Source organism: Sinohyriopsis cumingii, chromosome 7, assembly GCF_028554795.1.
Source record: "Sinohyriopsis cumingii isolate HCF-2022 chromosome 7, ASM2855479v2, whole genome shotgun sequence".
Classification (NCBI taxonomy): Eukaryota; Metazoa; Mollusca; class Bivalvia; order Unionida; family Unionidae; genus Sinohyriopsis; species Sinohyriopsis cumingii.
The window spans coordinates 134,161,054-134,178,743 of NC_142967.1; the positions used below are offsets into that span (position 1 = coordinate 134,161,054).

Below are 17,690 nucleotides of genomic sequence, written 5' to 3' on the forward strand. Positions count from 1 at the left end.
AAACTGCCACACTGCAGACATTGTAGCGATATGGCTGCAAAATTGTTAAAGCTACATTAAAAATCCAAATCACACACACACACACATACATCAAAACCTCTCATTGGAGTGTAATATCCCTTATATAGAACAAATTGCAGGCATAAGATGGTATTGTGTTGCTTGCATATAGGACATATGCCTGATCCATGCATGGTTCATGAAGGGTGAGCCTCAACCAAAGTGCTTGCATATAGGACACATGCAGATCCATGCATGGTTCATGAAGGGTGAGACTCATCTTCTGTGACTGGTACAATAGGAAACATTTTGATCTTATCTATCCTTCAGTAACTTTCATTGCTGATTTCCTTTTGTTCCTCTTTGAGACCAAAATATATTCAGTATCCACTATGAAAGGCTATTAAGCTGCCATCTCCAACACTCTTAAATTCTCTCAGGGCACAGACATTGGTTCAGGTCTACATTTTGCTGATATTATAAAGTATTTTGAGCTTCAGAGACCTGTCTCCCACTCTCTTATGCCCAGATACAATCTTTTTTTTGTGTTCTGTAGTCATTAACCAAAGCTATTTATGATCCATTGAGTGAAACTTCCTTTCTGGATCTCGCACTCAAAACGCTGTTTCTGTCTGTGAGATGATGAAGCAAGATTCATGCCTTTTCCATTGACTCTGGTTGTGTCTGGTTTAATGGGAATTATGACTCCTTTTTCCTTCTCTGCCAGCTAGGTTTTCTCACAAAAATCAGTTACCTTTGGTAGCCCCTTTACCCATCGAGATTCCCAGTCCCAGTAAAATCTGTGCAGGGGATGATCAAGATAGATTCTTGTGTCCCATACATGCTCTTTGCTTCTGTCTTAATGCCTCCAAAGCAAACAGAAAGCATAAGAAACATTTCTTTCTTCCTATTAAGGGCTCCATAGACATTCGGCTGCCACTATCTCCTGGTGGATTGTAATGACAATCAAAAGAGCCTGCCTCCCTCACCAGTTGAGGCCTTGCCTTTATGAAGCTTAAAGCCCATGAGGTTTGAGTTGTTGCTATATCATGGGCCTAATTTAATTATTCCTCCCTGGAGGATGTCATGAAAGCAGCCTTTTGGCACTCCCATGCTAACTTTTTCTACTTCTTCTTCAGTTGATTAGTACAACCAAGTGCAGGCATTTTTTCTCTGGGTCCCATTGTTACAGAACAGCGTGCTACTCCCAGAGACATGAACCCATAGGTGTCAACTTGTACGGTTTACCCGTAATTTTTACGTTTTTTCTTTTTCGTCAGTGTACGGCCGTACAACCATTTTGTACGTTTTTTCGTAAATTTTTTAAAATTTAAATTAATTTTTTATCATCTTATGTGCATCCAGGACTCTTGGCATAGTTTTTTTTAGCATGAGAATTCATGGAGGCTATGGTGGCTTGAAACAACCAATCAAGTCATACTCAAAACTGTGCTTTTCCTTTGATAATGAAATGAGTTTCATTCATGGTTCAACTCCAGTGTGTGAAGATCTTGTCGCTTATCGCTTGGAGATTAGACGCTCACTCGGATTTCTAATATTGACTAACTACCTGTTTAGTAAGTATGTTTTCTTGTTTTATACATTATTATTTTATTATTTATACTTATTACTATCAAATGCATAAAGTTTGCATCAGTTTCATACTTTACATAGTGTGGCAATAATGTTTGGTGTAACCATAATTTGTCTGACTTTTCTGTGTGGAGATAAAGTCGATTTATTAAAATTATTAACAATATACTAATTAAAAATAAATACTCTACTGATTTTAGCATGGGCATTTTATCGTGCTGTTATTGTTTTAAGTTAAGTTTGTCAGATAGGTAATGCAAAGAGGAAGATGCATTGCCATAATGATGGACATAGTACAGATACTGAGTGACTCAAAAATATGTAACTGCCAATTTATATCAAGTTTGTGACCAAAATCGGCACACCATGTAGCAAATTCATAACTTTTCAAACACCAGATATGCAATATTAATAGAAACGATCAACAGCTTACGAGGTATAAACTTCCAGACTGCTACTTTGTCAATTTTTTATTTCTAGATTTCAATTTTTGGATAGCTCCTGGTGTATAATCTTGGGGTTTATGGGGGAAAATATAAATTCGTAACATATTTGTAATCGGGAGATCTTCCTCTATCACATGTCAAATTTTAATTATTTTTTAAAATTTCTTTCATCAAGTTGATATATTCCATCCATCAAATGGCCGAGCCTAACTCAAAGAAATGAAAGGTTGAAGACACTGACCGAGGTAGTGGAAAGTTTCAGGCCGATTGGATTAAAGTCTTCTCTGGCATTGTAGATGTATCCAAGTTAGGATCTTCACATGCTTTTGTAAAATATGTAGTAAAGACATTAAAGTGGTGGTGTTGAGCATCTGTGATCTGGAGGAACACTTCAGGACAAAACTGCATGAAAGAAATTTTGAAATGAAGAAGGGAGCATCCATCAAAAGCTTCTTTGCTTAGCCAAAGCAGGAAGATGATAGTGTTATAAGTAAAAAAAGAATGAATATGAATGAATGAAGAATTATTGTGTATAGCATTTGTTGTTTTAAAACTGTTGATCTTATATAATAAATGAATACATTTTTTTGTGTAAGGATTTTTTGGTCTTTGTAAAGTTTTTATTGGTCTGGTATACATGTTTTCATCTCAAAGGTTGACACCTATGTGAACCTTCTATAGCCAGACCTATCTCTCTATAATGAGTGCATTTCATTTCTCTGTCTTGGATCAGTTTGACACCAGCCTACCCACCTCACTGACAAATTCAACTAATTGTGACAGAATAAGTAATTGCTGTATTAAAATGTATTTTTGGGTGGGGTGGGGTGGATAAAGCTAATTTTAATTATGCAACACTTACCTGTCAATATTGCCAAATACCCTCCTTCCACCACACTCTGATGTCTTGCATAATTGTTTTGTGTGTGAAAATGATGACACAAAGGTACATCTACCTTCTGCACATGACCATGCGATAGAGTGGTGCAAAAGGTCAAAGGTCATACTAACTTTTCTTCACTCTGTGGGAGGATGTATTCACATCAAACAGACAGTACATTTTCAGGATGAAAATAGATTAGATAAGAAATAGTGACAGGTAAGTATTGCATGATTAAAATTAGTTATACCCCCAAAAAGCTACATTTCAACCTGGTGGGACCTATAGCCATGATGCATCATGTTACCTACTTGAATCATTTGACAACTTCATAAGCTAGTCTTCATGACTTCAACTGGATTTGCTGGCGGGAACATGTTTCCATTTCAAAGCTGCTCCGAAGATATGGAGTTTGGCTATCCTGAAACTGTCTTACATACCAAAGGTGACTGGAGATGGGCTCACTTGAGTAAGGGAATGTATTTCCCTCCACTTCTTATCTATTTTCCTAAGGTATTATGGGTATTATGATTGGGTAACATATTTGAAGAAGATTTTTTATGTAGTAAAATACATGTATGTTTCTTCTCTAATACTTAACTGATCATAATACTCATACACCCTTCCGACCTCCTTGCAGATACAGTCATATAGAGAGCATGCCTTCTGCTCCAGTAATAACTGAAGTATTCATGGATTTGGCACCAATCATTATGTCTAGTGGAGATCATCCTAACTGCCACCTAGGTGGGCAGATAACTTTTAGCCATTTGGTTAAAAGGTTTTAGCAAGATACGAGTAGTTCTCCTAAGGTGTTATGGTCAAGTAAATATTACTGAAGAAACTTATTTTACTGGAAGAAAAATTGGTTCTTAATTTGTACCTTGATAACTTGCACTCTTGCTTTTGTAGTGGTCATTGGTTTCAGACCCTGTTTTGTGTATGTTATTGAGGGAGAAGCATATCAGGGATCACGTTTTAATGAAGGATGCAATAATGAAGGAGAGCTGTACACGTGTAACCTACAACGTCCTGTGCTGACTGTCTTATCTTCATTTTTGCATAAAATCTTAAAATAAAGATGCTAACCATTATTAATCTGATGTGATTATCCTTATAGTTGCACAGGTGTTTAAGGGGCCTCTGACATATTGAGAAGGTACAAAGTCATGAGTTATGAATTGCTGTTATATATTATGGGGCCTCTGAAATAATGAGAAGGTACAAAATCACAGTGATACAGAGATTTTAATTTTTAATGGATTGTCATTTTATTCAAAGGAGTCTGAATTTTGATTATTATTATCCTTGTAACATGGTCCATGTGAGTCATGGGCTATAAGGCCCAATAATGAGATCATCTGATAATGAAGCAAATGCATAATGAAGTAAATGCTCCAGTACTCCTTCATTATAATGTACTCCATGGGAGACATGGAATAAACTGCCTTATGGTGAGACCACCTAGCAGTGAAGTTCATGATACAGTAACTTCCTTATTGTAACACTGTCCATGGGAGTCATGGAATATACTGTAGGGCTTTCCTTATCAGCCAGGAGCTGGATGATTTAGCTGGATACTTTTACTTTACACTAAGCTACTTAAAAAAAAAAACAGTATCCCCATTGGGGAAGGTCCCCAAATCCCCCACCACTTCAAATTGAAATCTAATGGAAGGCCCTGACGCTGCCTTATTGTGAGGTCACCTTATAAATGAATACATTATACATATAATTCTACTGCATACTAGCACAACAGGATCATGACTATACATATCTTATAACAGGAACCGTGTTATAATGAAGGGCTTTATAGTGAGGGTGTATTGTGTATTCAACCTAAATAGCTGTATATAGACTGTGGAAGACACCTTACATTTTAACCCCTGTATTGTATCTAGGTTGACAACTGCCAATCAAGAGCTTATGAAAAAGTTGTATTTTTTATCGTTGTGTAACTGAGGTGCATGTAACTGTAGCATATAATTCTCTCTGTTTCAGATATTATGCCTGCCTTTGTGGACATGAAAACATTGTTACCTATCTACTTGAGAAAGGTAATGAAAACTTCGAGTGTACATTTTTTGTGTGTTTATCAATGAAAATATCAATATACCCTAGGAATCCAAAAGCACCAAAAGAATTTACAGTTATCGTGCTGTTCAATAAAGTACATCAAGAAGGGATGGGATAAAATAAACTAAATTTTGAGAGGTAATAGAGTCTAGTAGTCAGAAAGAGAGGAGTGTGGTAAATTACTAGTTAATCTGAACTTCTTTTGTTTTGCACCACTTTTGTTCAGATGAATAACAAAATAAAGAATTGATTCAAATGATCTTACAGAAGATTTTTCATTTAAACTTCCAGTCATTTGGAAAAATGGAGCTGGTATTACCATATGTAAGTCACAAGTTAACCCCCTCCTGTTTGATGGCTACAAAATGCCAGTTTCCTTTGACCCTCCTTTAAGTCAGGTGTGTTTTGCAAGTCAGATCCATCTGAAGGAGTGACTTGTCAGTGAGTCAGAGTTGCACTTTGAAAAAAATAAACAAGTCAAACTGGATAGATAGATACATAGAAAGATAGACAAATGACAAAATGAGTGTAAAATACAAAAATGTTATTCAGTGGAATATTTAACAGATCATTTTAACAACAGATAATTTGTTTTAATTAAATCCATTATGATCCATAATGCTTGACATTTTAAATTGATTTAATATAAATCCATGAAAGCAATCAAAGGTCTCACTAGGATTTTAAAACTAGGAGTCCAGGACTCCTAACTTGGTAAAAATAGGAGTCCCACCAGCAAAAGTTGCAGTCCCCTCCCAGAAGCATGTTGAAGTGGCTAATTGTCCATTAAAATGCCAGGAATAAACAGACACAAAACTTTGTCAGTTTTATTTATTATTCTATAAAAAAACTATGTATTAAAATTGATATCATGTACAAATATCATATTCTTTAACTACAATATAGTTCCTTTTTGTCTCTGTCACATTTCACAAAATTTTCTGATGCTTGGCTTTGAATTGTAATCCTCCACACTAGGTCCCTCTTCTTTGACTCACCTCATTTGTGTTAAGGTCTCATGTTTTATTCTGGACTTTCCCTTAGTCTTGATTTTGTTCTGCACACTGAAGCCTCTCTTGCATGCCATGGATGTCACTGGTGACACCAATACAATCACAACTAGGACTGCAAAGTCTGGAAATCTGTGTACCCTTGAAGTAGAGTTGTACAGGCTTCTGTTAGTGTGCAGTTCAATGATTTTTTGACCACCTAGAAAATGTATAATTTGCAGATTAGAAGAACCAGTAGTTGCCATTGAGTTTAATTTTCCACATTCTTTACACCACTGGCATTTAGCTCTTGTTTGTCAGTCAGAATGAATTTTTTAAATCCAAGGAAAGTTTTTATTCCAAACACTAAGCCAGGCATCACACACTTTCTTACACTTGGCTACTGTCCAATCTGAACTATCAGTTCTAGCAACTTTAGCAGAGTTCTGAATCTCATTAAAATCTTCATCAGTTTTCTGTTTAACCCCAAAATACTTATCCAGATTTGCACACGGCATTTTGTCCAAGTCTTGACATGCTTTGATTTTGAGGTTGCATGCAGTATTTATATGGCTACAATCAGAAACAAACACAATAACAGGGATCGTGCTGGACTTCGCCAATGTCACAAAATGCAATGTTTTCCTTATTAGTGACAAAATATACCATCTGGAGATATTTTTGGTGGCAACATTTTTGGCTGATAAAAACTGTATATACAGTCTTGGCTTTTGAGTGAAGAAATTCCACAGCACCATGACAGGTCCCCATGAACTTGGATATAAAAATGCACTGGAATCTATTGTTTCATAAACAAATCCTTGTTTCATATTGACAAACCACCCCAACAGTGCATTGTTATATCATAATCTGCTTACGCTGGTGTCTTGCCTTGGTACTGTATGCTGTAATATAACCAAAATAGCCATGCAACTGACTAGCTACATTTGACCACATCTGAATGCGAGAACAGGAAATGACTACAGTCAACCAGCGGACAGCAATTTAAAAAAAAAATGTAACAGAAACAAAATAGTTTTCCTACAACTTCAGAGAAAACTGATTACCTTTGAAGCACCGATATATTCTAAGCAAATAAAAAAAAACTGTTTCAGTGTTCTACAATTATTTGATGTTGCTGCAGCAATAACAAATGGATATATGTTTGGTCCTTCATAGAGAGCCTTTAGCGGCACCTTCAATAACACATGCACCTTCATCAAAGCAAGCCAACGACCTTTGATCAAAGGAAGTCAGCAACAAACTTAAATAAAATTATTCATTTTTTTTAGTGATGAAAACAGATTTACTGTGCCGCGAAACTTTCCTGTTTGCAACAAAAAGTGTGTGTGGAGTACTTCTGCATGGGTGATTTTCTATGTCCTAGATAAAAAAATTGTGTCCAAATGCATGTAATTAAGCGTTTCCGAGATCTCTGTCAATACTGGTATAAAATTATTTCAGAATGATTTGATTCATAATACCCAGTAATTTGTTAATTCCACACATCTTACCAATAAACAATGAAAGTTAAGTCTACATTTTTGTGATTCACAGTATCCTATAAATGTCCCTATCTAATATCATCTGGTACAAAGTCCAAGAATTCATCCTCATTGTCTGATAAAGTTCTGAAATCTTCCTTCATCATCTAGCCATTGTAAATCATTGTCTAGTCATCATAAATATGGTTTGACTCCTTGGCATTCTCTGTTGTATATGGGTACTTATGTAGAGACTGATCTCAGGCTTTGTAATTAACACTTTGATCATACAATCTGCAAATCTATTAAAAACTGCTACTGAACGTGTCAGCTGTGTGACAAGACCACAGACAGTTCAAATAACCACCTCTGTTACTTGGCACTGAGTACATATCAGACTTGCAGCTTGATCAAAGGGTTGACATGTAGGAAAGCAAAGATTTGCATTTCTCAATGGGAATAGTGGCAGTATTTTTGTGTACTACAAACATCTAGAGTTTCCAATGTGACACCTAAATTTATCAAATTTATTTGTATGTCCCGCTTTTAAGATGGCCCCTACTTCACATGAATTGAATATTCAGTAAAATAAACCTATTGACGTATTAGTGAGTATATACTGTACTTTGTGTGAGTGTGTGTGATTTGGATTTTTTAATGTAAATTTTAAAAAAATCAGTCATATCGCTACAATGTCTGCAGTATGGCAGTTCAGAGTGATGTCTAGCACTGGGGCATCATGCTGAAGACATGTAGCATGATGTCCCACACAGTCACATTATCCTGACACCAGGCCGACCAGTCTTAACACTAATTCTTAATGCTGAGCACCAATCGAGACAGCTGTTGGTACCATTTTTGTAAGTCCTTGGTATGACTTAGTCGGGTATTGAACCCATGACCTCCCCCATCCTAGGCAGACACTCTAACCACTAGGCCACCAGAGTGGTTGGTACTATGTGATTTCCATTTCTAATGGTAAAGTGATGGTAAAAAAATTAAGTGAAATCAGCCCTAGTAGATACCTTCATACAAAGGACACCTATTCTTAGGAACAATGACTGTAAAATGTTGGGGGATTTAACTTTAAATTTTTTTTTTTACATAACTAAGGGTGAAAGCAATCCAATTCACTTGTAAATTTATAGGTTGATGTGCTTTTTCTTGCACTGTTATTTGTTAAATATCTATCCCACAATTAAGAGTCATTATATAGGTGAATATGGGAAAAGAGTAGCCTGATACAATAAAAATGGATTAAGTATTTATAAATTCATAAAATTTGGACAGTTTGAAGATCACAGACTCCACCTATCAAATATGCAAAGAAAAGGTTGTGCTGTTGGGCAAATCTTTTCAGAATGATACAGTTGTTGACATTGCAAGAGTTTTCTGCAACCAAAAGATTGAGTAGCCAGTTTATAGAAGGTCCTAAATTGCTAAAGATTTCCCATGGTCTTTTATACTTATTTTCATCTTATTATTTTCTTTCACAGACTGTTATTGCAATTTTGAAAATGGTTCATGCATTTATCTTTTCATTACTTAATAAGAGATAGAAGTCACAGCCAAGTCATTTGCATCCATCTCCCCGAGAGTTCACAGCTCTATGATACACCTAAGTCAAAAGTGATGTGATATGGATTATTATTTTGATCTTGGCAGTAAGCATTGATTTTGTAGAAGTCAACTAAGTTAAAGAAAAATGATTATGAAGCCTTTTTGTTCCATTCATATATATATATTAAACTACTATGTAAAGGACAGCTGCCAATAAAGGATGACATTTTTATGAGCGTCCTCTATAGACAGGTTTCACTGCTAATGTGATAGCACATGCTAAGATTTTCAGGAGCCTGCAAGAGTTTTTGCAATCTCAGAAAGGGCAATAATCAGATACTGTCACTGAACTAAATATCCCAACACTAAAATATAATTACTTTTTCTCTGTCAGGATTATTTGTGTACTAATGAAAATCATTAGTTTTCCCAAATATTGTATCTAGAAAATTATTATCTTTATTGTAATAACTGCTTCCAAAAAAGAACACTTGATCATGTTTCAGTTTTCTTGTATCAACAAAGAATTCTAGTTTCATATCTATATTTGTTTTTGTTGGTAAAATTAGGACAGTATGGTCATCATGTACATCTGCTGCTGTTGATAAGTATCGCAATAAACTTGTCAATATTGTTTAATAAGCAAAGATTGACAACAGAAACCAAAATAATATACACACATTCATATTATTATACCTCAGAAAATCTGAAAGATGATCCATATTTGTCATCATAAATGTTTCCAGTGACCTTAACACAAAAACTCCATTTATGGTGTTAATTGTCATAAGCATATAATGGCAACAATCACTTAGACACATTCATGAATTTAATTATGGAATATCATCATTTGTGCTTACCGGTAGATTATTGTTAAAACTGAACCTTGCAAATGCAAAATCAGGTTATTAAGTGGAGTGTGTGTGTGTGTGTGTGATTTGGATTTTTAACATAACTTTTAACAATTTTTCAGTCATATCGCTATGTCTGCAGTGTGACAGTTTATAGTGATGTCTAGCACTGGAGCATCATGTCACAGACATGTAGCATCATGTCCCACCCAGTCACATTATCCTGACACCAGGTAGACCAGTCCTAACACTAACCTTTTAATGCTGAGTGCCAAGTGAGGCAGCTGTTAGTACCATTTTTGTAAGTCTTTGGTATGACTCGGCCAGGGATCGAACCCATGACCTCCTGCATCCAAGGCGGACACTCTAACTGCCAGGCCACCAGAGCGGTCTTATTAATTGGAAATATTGCGATTAGTACAACTGAGACAGTAAGAGCTTGTGAAACTAATGTGTCAGAGATGTATGCTGCTTTCTCACAAATAAATGTAAGCCCAGTTTAGGTTAATGGAGAAGGGAAAACAAAGACAATAACAGGCATCACTAGTTAATCTACTTTAATGGGAATAAACATTGATGTGTATAATTACTTTGTCTCCCTTTATGCACTTTCTGGCAGCATAAAAGAAGCCTCAAATAACTTGTGGGCTCAATGTAACATTGGTGACCATTAATTTTACAGTTATCATTGTGTTAATTATTCCACCTACTGTCTCAAAAGAAAGGTTGTTTTTCCTTTGTTGCTGGCTATATAATAAGCACACAGATTGCTTTTTTTTTAGAGAACAGCTTGATCACATATTGGGGCTCATATCAGTTGTTTTCATTGCTGCCTATTGACAACACCTTAAGTATTCCATGTGATAATTAGGGTTATCTAATTGGTTTTATAACTAGATGGTTGACTATAATATCACTAGTGAACGAGTACATATAAAACATTTCTTAGTTTAAGTACCAACTTGAAATTTTAATTTTCATCAGCTATAAAAATAATATGAAAATATGGTATTTGGAAAATGGTAGGGTCCTCTTCTTTACAGTAATTACACTATGTTCCATTTATGTTAAAAGATGATGATGATGATGATGCCAATGATGATTTTTTTTAGTTCTATTGGTCATAGACCAGAAGAGCTTATGTGATGGTCTGTTGGCTATTGTCCATTGCTCATCTTTTGTCTGTCCGTTAGCACAAGTTTGTCGTTGCTACTCTTTGTAAGCTATTTGGAGGATTACTATAAAACTCTACACATTCGTCCCATGGTTTAGTTAGTCCTAAATACAAATGGTGCTGCATTGACATTCAGTGCAGATGTCACAGTGGCCATCTTGGAAATCTTGTTCTCTTGAATGGATGGTCATATCAACATAAGTATTTTACTAAAAATCTTATGATGTCTTGTTGGGTCTAAGTGAAAATGGTGCCAATTTGATGTTAAGCAGGTCTGCTATGGTAGCCATGTTGAAAATCTTGCAATTGATACTCCTAAATGGATGGTCATATCAGTACGGGGTTTTCACTCAGAGACTTTTTACCATGTCTTCTTTGTCCTAAATAAAATGGTGCCAATCTGACATCCAATATGGCCACCATTACAGCCATCTTAAAAATCTTGTTATCACATCTCTGCTTGAATAGAATGTCATGCTGAGATGAGGTTTTTACTGGAAGACTTCTATTGATGTCCACTTGGTCTTAAATGAAAATGGTACTGATCTGACATCCAATATGGCCTTCACAGTAGCCATCTTGAAAATATTTTTATTGTACTATTCCTAAAAAGAAAGTCATGTCTTAAAAATATTATCTTTATTTCTTTTTTAAATGCATGGCTTTATCAACATGGGCTTTTCACTAATAGACTTCTCATTATACCTAGTTGGTCCTAAATGAAAATGGTGCTAATCATACAGCCAATGTAAGTGCTATGAATACTGTCTTAAAAATGTTGTTTTCACTACTCTCTTGAACAGATGATCATTATGACATGGGATTTTCACCAAGTCCTAAATGTAAATGCTGCAAGTCGTACAGCCAATATGGTTGCCACAATGACTGTCTTAAAAATATTGTTGTCACTGCTCCCTTGAATGGATGAGCATTATGACCTGAAGTTTTTATCCAAACACGTCTAATGATGTCTACTTCAACCTAAACGAAAAGCAGATTCCAGTATGTGTACCACAGTAGCTAATTTGAAAATCTTGTTATTGTTGAAGAAAATTAGACATGGCTTCAACACTCAATAGTTAAAAGGAAGATTGGTCTTATCATGAATTCTTGGAAACTTTTATTTTCCCCCAGTAGAGTGTCAGTCCCATTAAATGTTAAGTAGTGATATCTTCATCATACCAGGTCTTTATAGCAACTGTGTTTCTATATTTGCAGGAGCCAGGTGTGAGGCCAACACGTTTGATGGAGAAAGGTGTTTGTATGGGGCTCTTGATGACAGGATTCGCAATATACTTCGTTCTTATCATGCAGTTACATCAAGGGTTCTTCGCAGAGACTATTATGAAGAATTCCTTCGCAGGTTTGAACACTTTGTTTTTTAAATACATGAGCGATGAAATAATTTGATACCCACCATTAGTCACAGCATATATCTCATTTGCAGACAACATTTATATTAACAAGAAAAAGATACAGGAAGTCATGAAGTAAATACTCTTCATGTCCACTTCGCCTCATATTTTCATTGTATAGTAGAACTGTCTTGAAAGACTACCCATTCTGCCAAAATATCATGGTATCTCAAGACAGGTGGTCTCTCATGATAGGTCATAACACTTAATAATCAATACATATGTGCATTCAAAATCTGATCTCTATGACAGGTGGTATCTCATGGTTTTGGTCATTCATGACAGGTTTTACTGTATCTTGATTATGTATCCAGAGAATTCAAATTCTTTTTCAAGCTGTAAATTTGGCTACTACCAGTGTTGACAACAGATCTATGAGAACCATGAATCTTGTGTGGGGAAGAAACACGTTACATTGGTTTGGATTCAGCCTTATGGCTTAATGGTTTCAGAGGTTGTCCCATTAAACCTCTTACCTACAGATCCTCAAACTTAAGTGAATAGAAATACATGATACAATACACTTTTTGAATAGAGGTCAGATGTCAGTGCCATGGTAAGTCTAAAAAGAAAATAATGGTTTCTCTTCAGTAAGTAAGTTTAGTTCTAGACTGCATTTCATGACTTTTGGTTAAGGTAATTATAATGACTGGTCAGTAATGTTTTGAGTCAACCATACTTTACTATTGCCAAGATAGAGGACTATTAAACATGAGTTGGGAGTATGATGTACTTTTAATGGTGCTATTTCTCTCCAAACATTTTTGAAAATGAGTTAATATGGGAAAAACAGTTCTGTATTTTAAGAGAGAAGGATATAAATTGTGACTTTCCTCTGATGTACTGCTAGTAAAACTCTGTAATACTTTACTATAATGTATTGCTGGTAAAAGTCAGTATGTAATGACTTTACTCCATATTGCTGTTAAAATTCAGTATGTAATGACTTTACTCCATATTGCTGTTAAAATTCAGTATGTAATGACTTTACTCCATATTGCTGTTAAAATTCAGTATGTAATGACTTTACTCCATATTGCTGTTAAAATTCAGTATGTAATGACTTTACTCCATATTGCTGTTAAAATTCAGTATGTAATGACTTTACTCCATATTGCTGTTAAAATTCAGTATGTAATGACTTTACTCTGTATTGCTGTTAAAATTCAGTATGTAATGACTTTACTCTGTATTGCTGTTAAAATTCAGTATGTAACAGTAAAACTACCATTAACCTCCTCACAACCTCAATACAAGACTGCAATTCCTTAATTTGAAATGGCTCCACACCCACCTCAAGCCACTTGAATCAGCTGGATTATATGTAGGAACATTTTGTACCCTGTCATTTGCTATTCAGTTACAGTAAAATTTCAGTGGTGAGTGTAAACAATTTTGCTATCTTTTCTCTAGGTTGCTAGAGGGTGGAATGTATGAGGATGTCATTTTCAGCATTGGAGGGGAAAAATTTCCAGCACATAGATGTATACTAAGTGCTAGATGCTCCTACTTTGCTAAACTTTTCCACACCCACTGGAAGGGCGGGATGGAGATAACAGTGAAAAATCCATCAGTAAGATTTTTAAGCCCCTAGTGTGTTCTGTGCAAGTCATGTAGAATTACCCATGCCCTTCCATAATGTATGCCATATATGTCTCATATGTCCTTCCATAATTTATATGTCTTATATGTCCCATATGTCCTTCCATAATATATGCCATGTATGTTTCATATGCCCTTCCATAATGTATGCCATTTATGTCTCATATGTCCTTCCATAATGTACATCCCATATGTCCTTCCATAATGTGTGCCTCGTATGTCCCATATGTTACAAGTTTCATTTCAGCTCACTAACATTTTTAAGGATTTTGTACATTGAAACAAAGTCTAACATAAGGTTAATGTGAAGACAACTGGATCCAATTCAGTTTTCACAATTTTTGGTCAGTCTGTGACTTAACACTTTTAATCTTGCATCATGACTATTTTTTCTACTTGATAACTTTTCAAAGAATTCACTAATTAAAATTAAAATTTAATAGCAAATTTAATATAAAGAAGACCTAAGTCAAGTTGAATTTCACCTTTTTGATGAAAGTTTGAATTTCTTCCATATTAACAGGGGCATCTAAGCTGTAAGAACATTAAGGTGTTTTTGTTGTTGGTTTTTTTTTTGCTTTTTTTTGCTCCAGGGTCCAGCATGTTTTGTTCATCATGCCCTGTCTGTCAGCCATCAACAAATGTTTTTAAACTTCTTAAAATCCACTGGACCAGTTTCTTAATTTGGCAGAGAGCACGCTGACTTGAAGGACTTTCAGATTTATATAAATGTATGCCAATCTCCCATTAAATATGACTGCCATTACTAGAAGTAGGAATATATTTGAAAAATTGTTTGTAAAAAATTGCCAGACAAAATTTGACCATATTTAATAGGAAGGTTTCTGGCATAAAAAGCCCTTCAAATGTTAGAATATGTGTCAGTGTTTCTTCAAATATGGCTGCTGTTACAAAATTAGAAAAACTTTTTAAGTACTTATTTGAAGTATAATTTTACCAATTTGATAGAGAGCACCCTTTTATAAGGCCTTTCAGTTTTGTACAGAAGATGCTGATCTGCCAACAAATATGACTGTCATTACTAAAAAAATAAAACTTTTAAATGACTTGGTAAAATTGACAAAACACAATTTGAATTACAGAAATAGGAAAACCTTTAAACAATTTCTTCTAAAAGATGGATGAAATTTGTCAAAATTTTAAGAGAGTATTACCCCTTGAAAGCCTTTGAAATTTTTAGAAATGATGCCAGTCTGCCATCAGATATGTTTATCGTTATTGAAAGTAACAAAAATCTTTAATTAGCGTCTTCTTAAAAATGCTGAACAGAATTTGACCAAATTTAATAGATAGCATTCTCACATGAGGGCACTTAAGGAACTATCCAAAGATAAGGCCTGTGCATATGAGAGCACTTAAAGAACTATCCAAATATAAGACATATGCACACAAGGGCACTTAAGGAACTATCCAAAGATCAGGCCTATACATATGAGGGCACCTAGAGAACTATCTAAAGATAAGGCCTATGCATTCGAGAGCACCTAAAGAACTATCCAAAAATAAGGCCTATGTACATGAGGACATTTAAAGAACTATCTGAAAATAAGGCCTTTGCATATGAGGGCACCTAAAGAACTATCAAAAAATAAGGCCTATGCACATAAGGGCACTTAAAGAACTATCCAAAGAAAAGGCCTGTGCATATGAGGACACCTAAAAAATTATCCAAAAATAAGGCCTTTGCACATGAGGGCAGTTAAAGAACTTTCCAAAGATAAGGCCTATGCTTATAAAGGTAGCTAAAGAACCAACCAAAAATAAGACCTATGCATAGGAAAACAACATGCAGCTCCCATCCATTACATCAGAATCCAATGCATGAAATAATTCCGTTTCCTACGGGTAAATCAGTAAATTGAGATAATCCAGAAAACATATTGGGGAAAATGTGGTAGACATAATGAAAAATTATTTTAATATTTGTAGGTGTGTTCAGGCCAAATGATTTAAATTGGCACTTTCGAAAATATTTGGGCCATCTTGGTTGTGATGTAGGTTTATACATGATGTAAGATGCTAAGGAAGAGGAACTGGAAGAAGGTAGTTGTGGAAGTGCAGTGCTGCTGAAGGTCTAGGGAAATGATTCACAGGGATTAGGGTAGATCCTGTACATTAATTAAAGAGAAAGGAAATCCAAATGAATTGGACAAGATTACTCTGTGTCCTTAAATAACAAGCAGCTGCACTGAAAAGCTTCTGTAATTGAATCTGTGGCAAGAAACTGTGCAGTGAATCTGAAGCAGAAATCGGTTTAAATGAATCTGTTTCAGATACTTGTGCAAATGAATATGTGTAAAGTACTTGTGCAAATGAATCTGTTTCAAGTACTTGTGCAAATGAATCTATGTAAAGTACTTGTGCAAATGAATCTGTGTCAAGTACTTGTGCAAATGAATCTGTGTAAAGTACTTGTGCAAATGAATCTGTGTCAAGTACTTGTACAAAAGAATCTGTTTTAAATACTTGTGCAAAGGAATCTGAAGAAAAAAACTTATGTAATTGATTTAGTGGCAGAAACTGATGCCAATGAATCTAAGACAAACATTTGTACAGATCAATTCAAGACAGAATTCAGTGCATATGAATGTATAGAAAGAACAAACTTCTTGAACAACCAGACTGACATCAAAGCAAAGAGCCATGATTGTGACTGCAGCACATATATTCTGATGTATTGCTGGTAAAACTCAGTATGCAACAGTAAAAAAGTAAAATGCATACTATTAGTGTAGAACACAGAATAAAGGAATGTGATCTGCAAATCACACATCACACATGACTGTAAATTTTAAGTTTTTTGCTAATCAGAATGAAAATTAAACACAATCATTATGAAATTGTGGACAATAATCAAATGGAAAATATTGGAGGGATTTTACAGGAAGTAGAAACTGTGGAAATACCAAATGAAGCAAAATACATTGCTACAGATGGCAGTTTATTTTTCTTCTTGAGATTTATATATTATGCTACATCAGTCCCTGACAATTAGGCTAGACATACTGACAGTTACCATAGCCATGTTAGACATATGGAGTTACTAGTAATTACCATAGCAATGTTGGACATATGAAGTTACTGACAACTACCAAAGCCATGTTAGGCATATGGAGTTGCCAACAATTACCAGTAATGTTAGACATTTGAAGTTTCTAACAATAACCATAGCATTGTTGGACTTGTGGAGTTACTGACAATAGCCAAAGCCATGTTAGACATATGGAGTTTCCTACAATTACCATAGTTATATAAGACATATTGAATTACTGACATTTACCATAATTATGCGAGACATATAGAGTTGCTGACAATTACCTCAGCAATGTTAGACATATGGAGTTACTGACATTTACCATAGCCATGTCAGACATGGTGGTAGAGCATATGCTTAAAATAAAATATAAAAACTCTTCAAGGGTTTTGTGAATGGAGTTTGAAACAGTAGAGGAATGGAGGTTGTTAACGTGCAGTCTCACATACGATATAACTGAGACTGCTAAAGTGGAGATCTTTACAGCTGCAAGTTTGCTTCTATAGATATCTGCTGATTTTGACATTAAATATTAATTGTTTATGATGAAGGTCTGAAGCTTGAT

At 35.1% G+C, this 17,690-nt stretch overlaps 1 protein-coding gene across 1 annotated transcript in view; it reads left to right on the top strand.

The window, feature by feature from the left end:
- LOC149796170 (ankyrin repeat and BTB/POZ domain-containing protein 1-like) overlaps window positions 1-17,690 on the top strand; it is an 84,836-nt gene that overhangs the window by 13,579 nt on the left and 53,567 nt on the right. Inside the window, exons 3-5 of the mRNA XM_089966110.1 lie at window positions 4,921-4,976; window positions 12,272-12,416; window positions 13,882-14,041. Coding sequence (XP_089822236.1) covers window positions 4,921-4,976; window positions 12,272-12,416; window positions 13,882-14,041 — 361 coding nt within the window. The remainder of the gene's footprint in view (window positions 1-4,920; window positions 4,977-12,271; window positions 12,417-13,881; window positions 14,042-17,690) is intronic.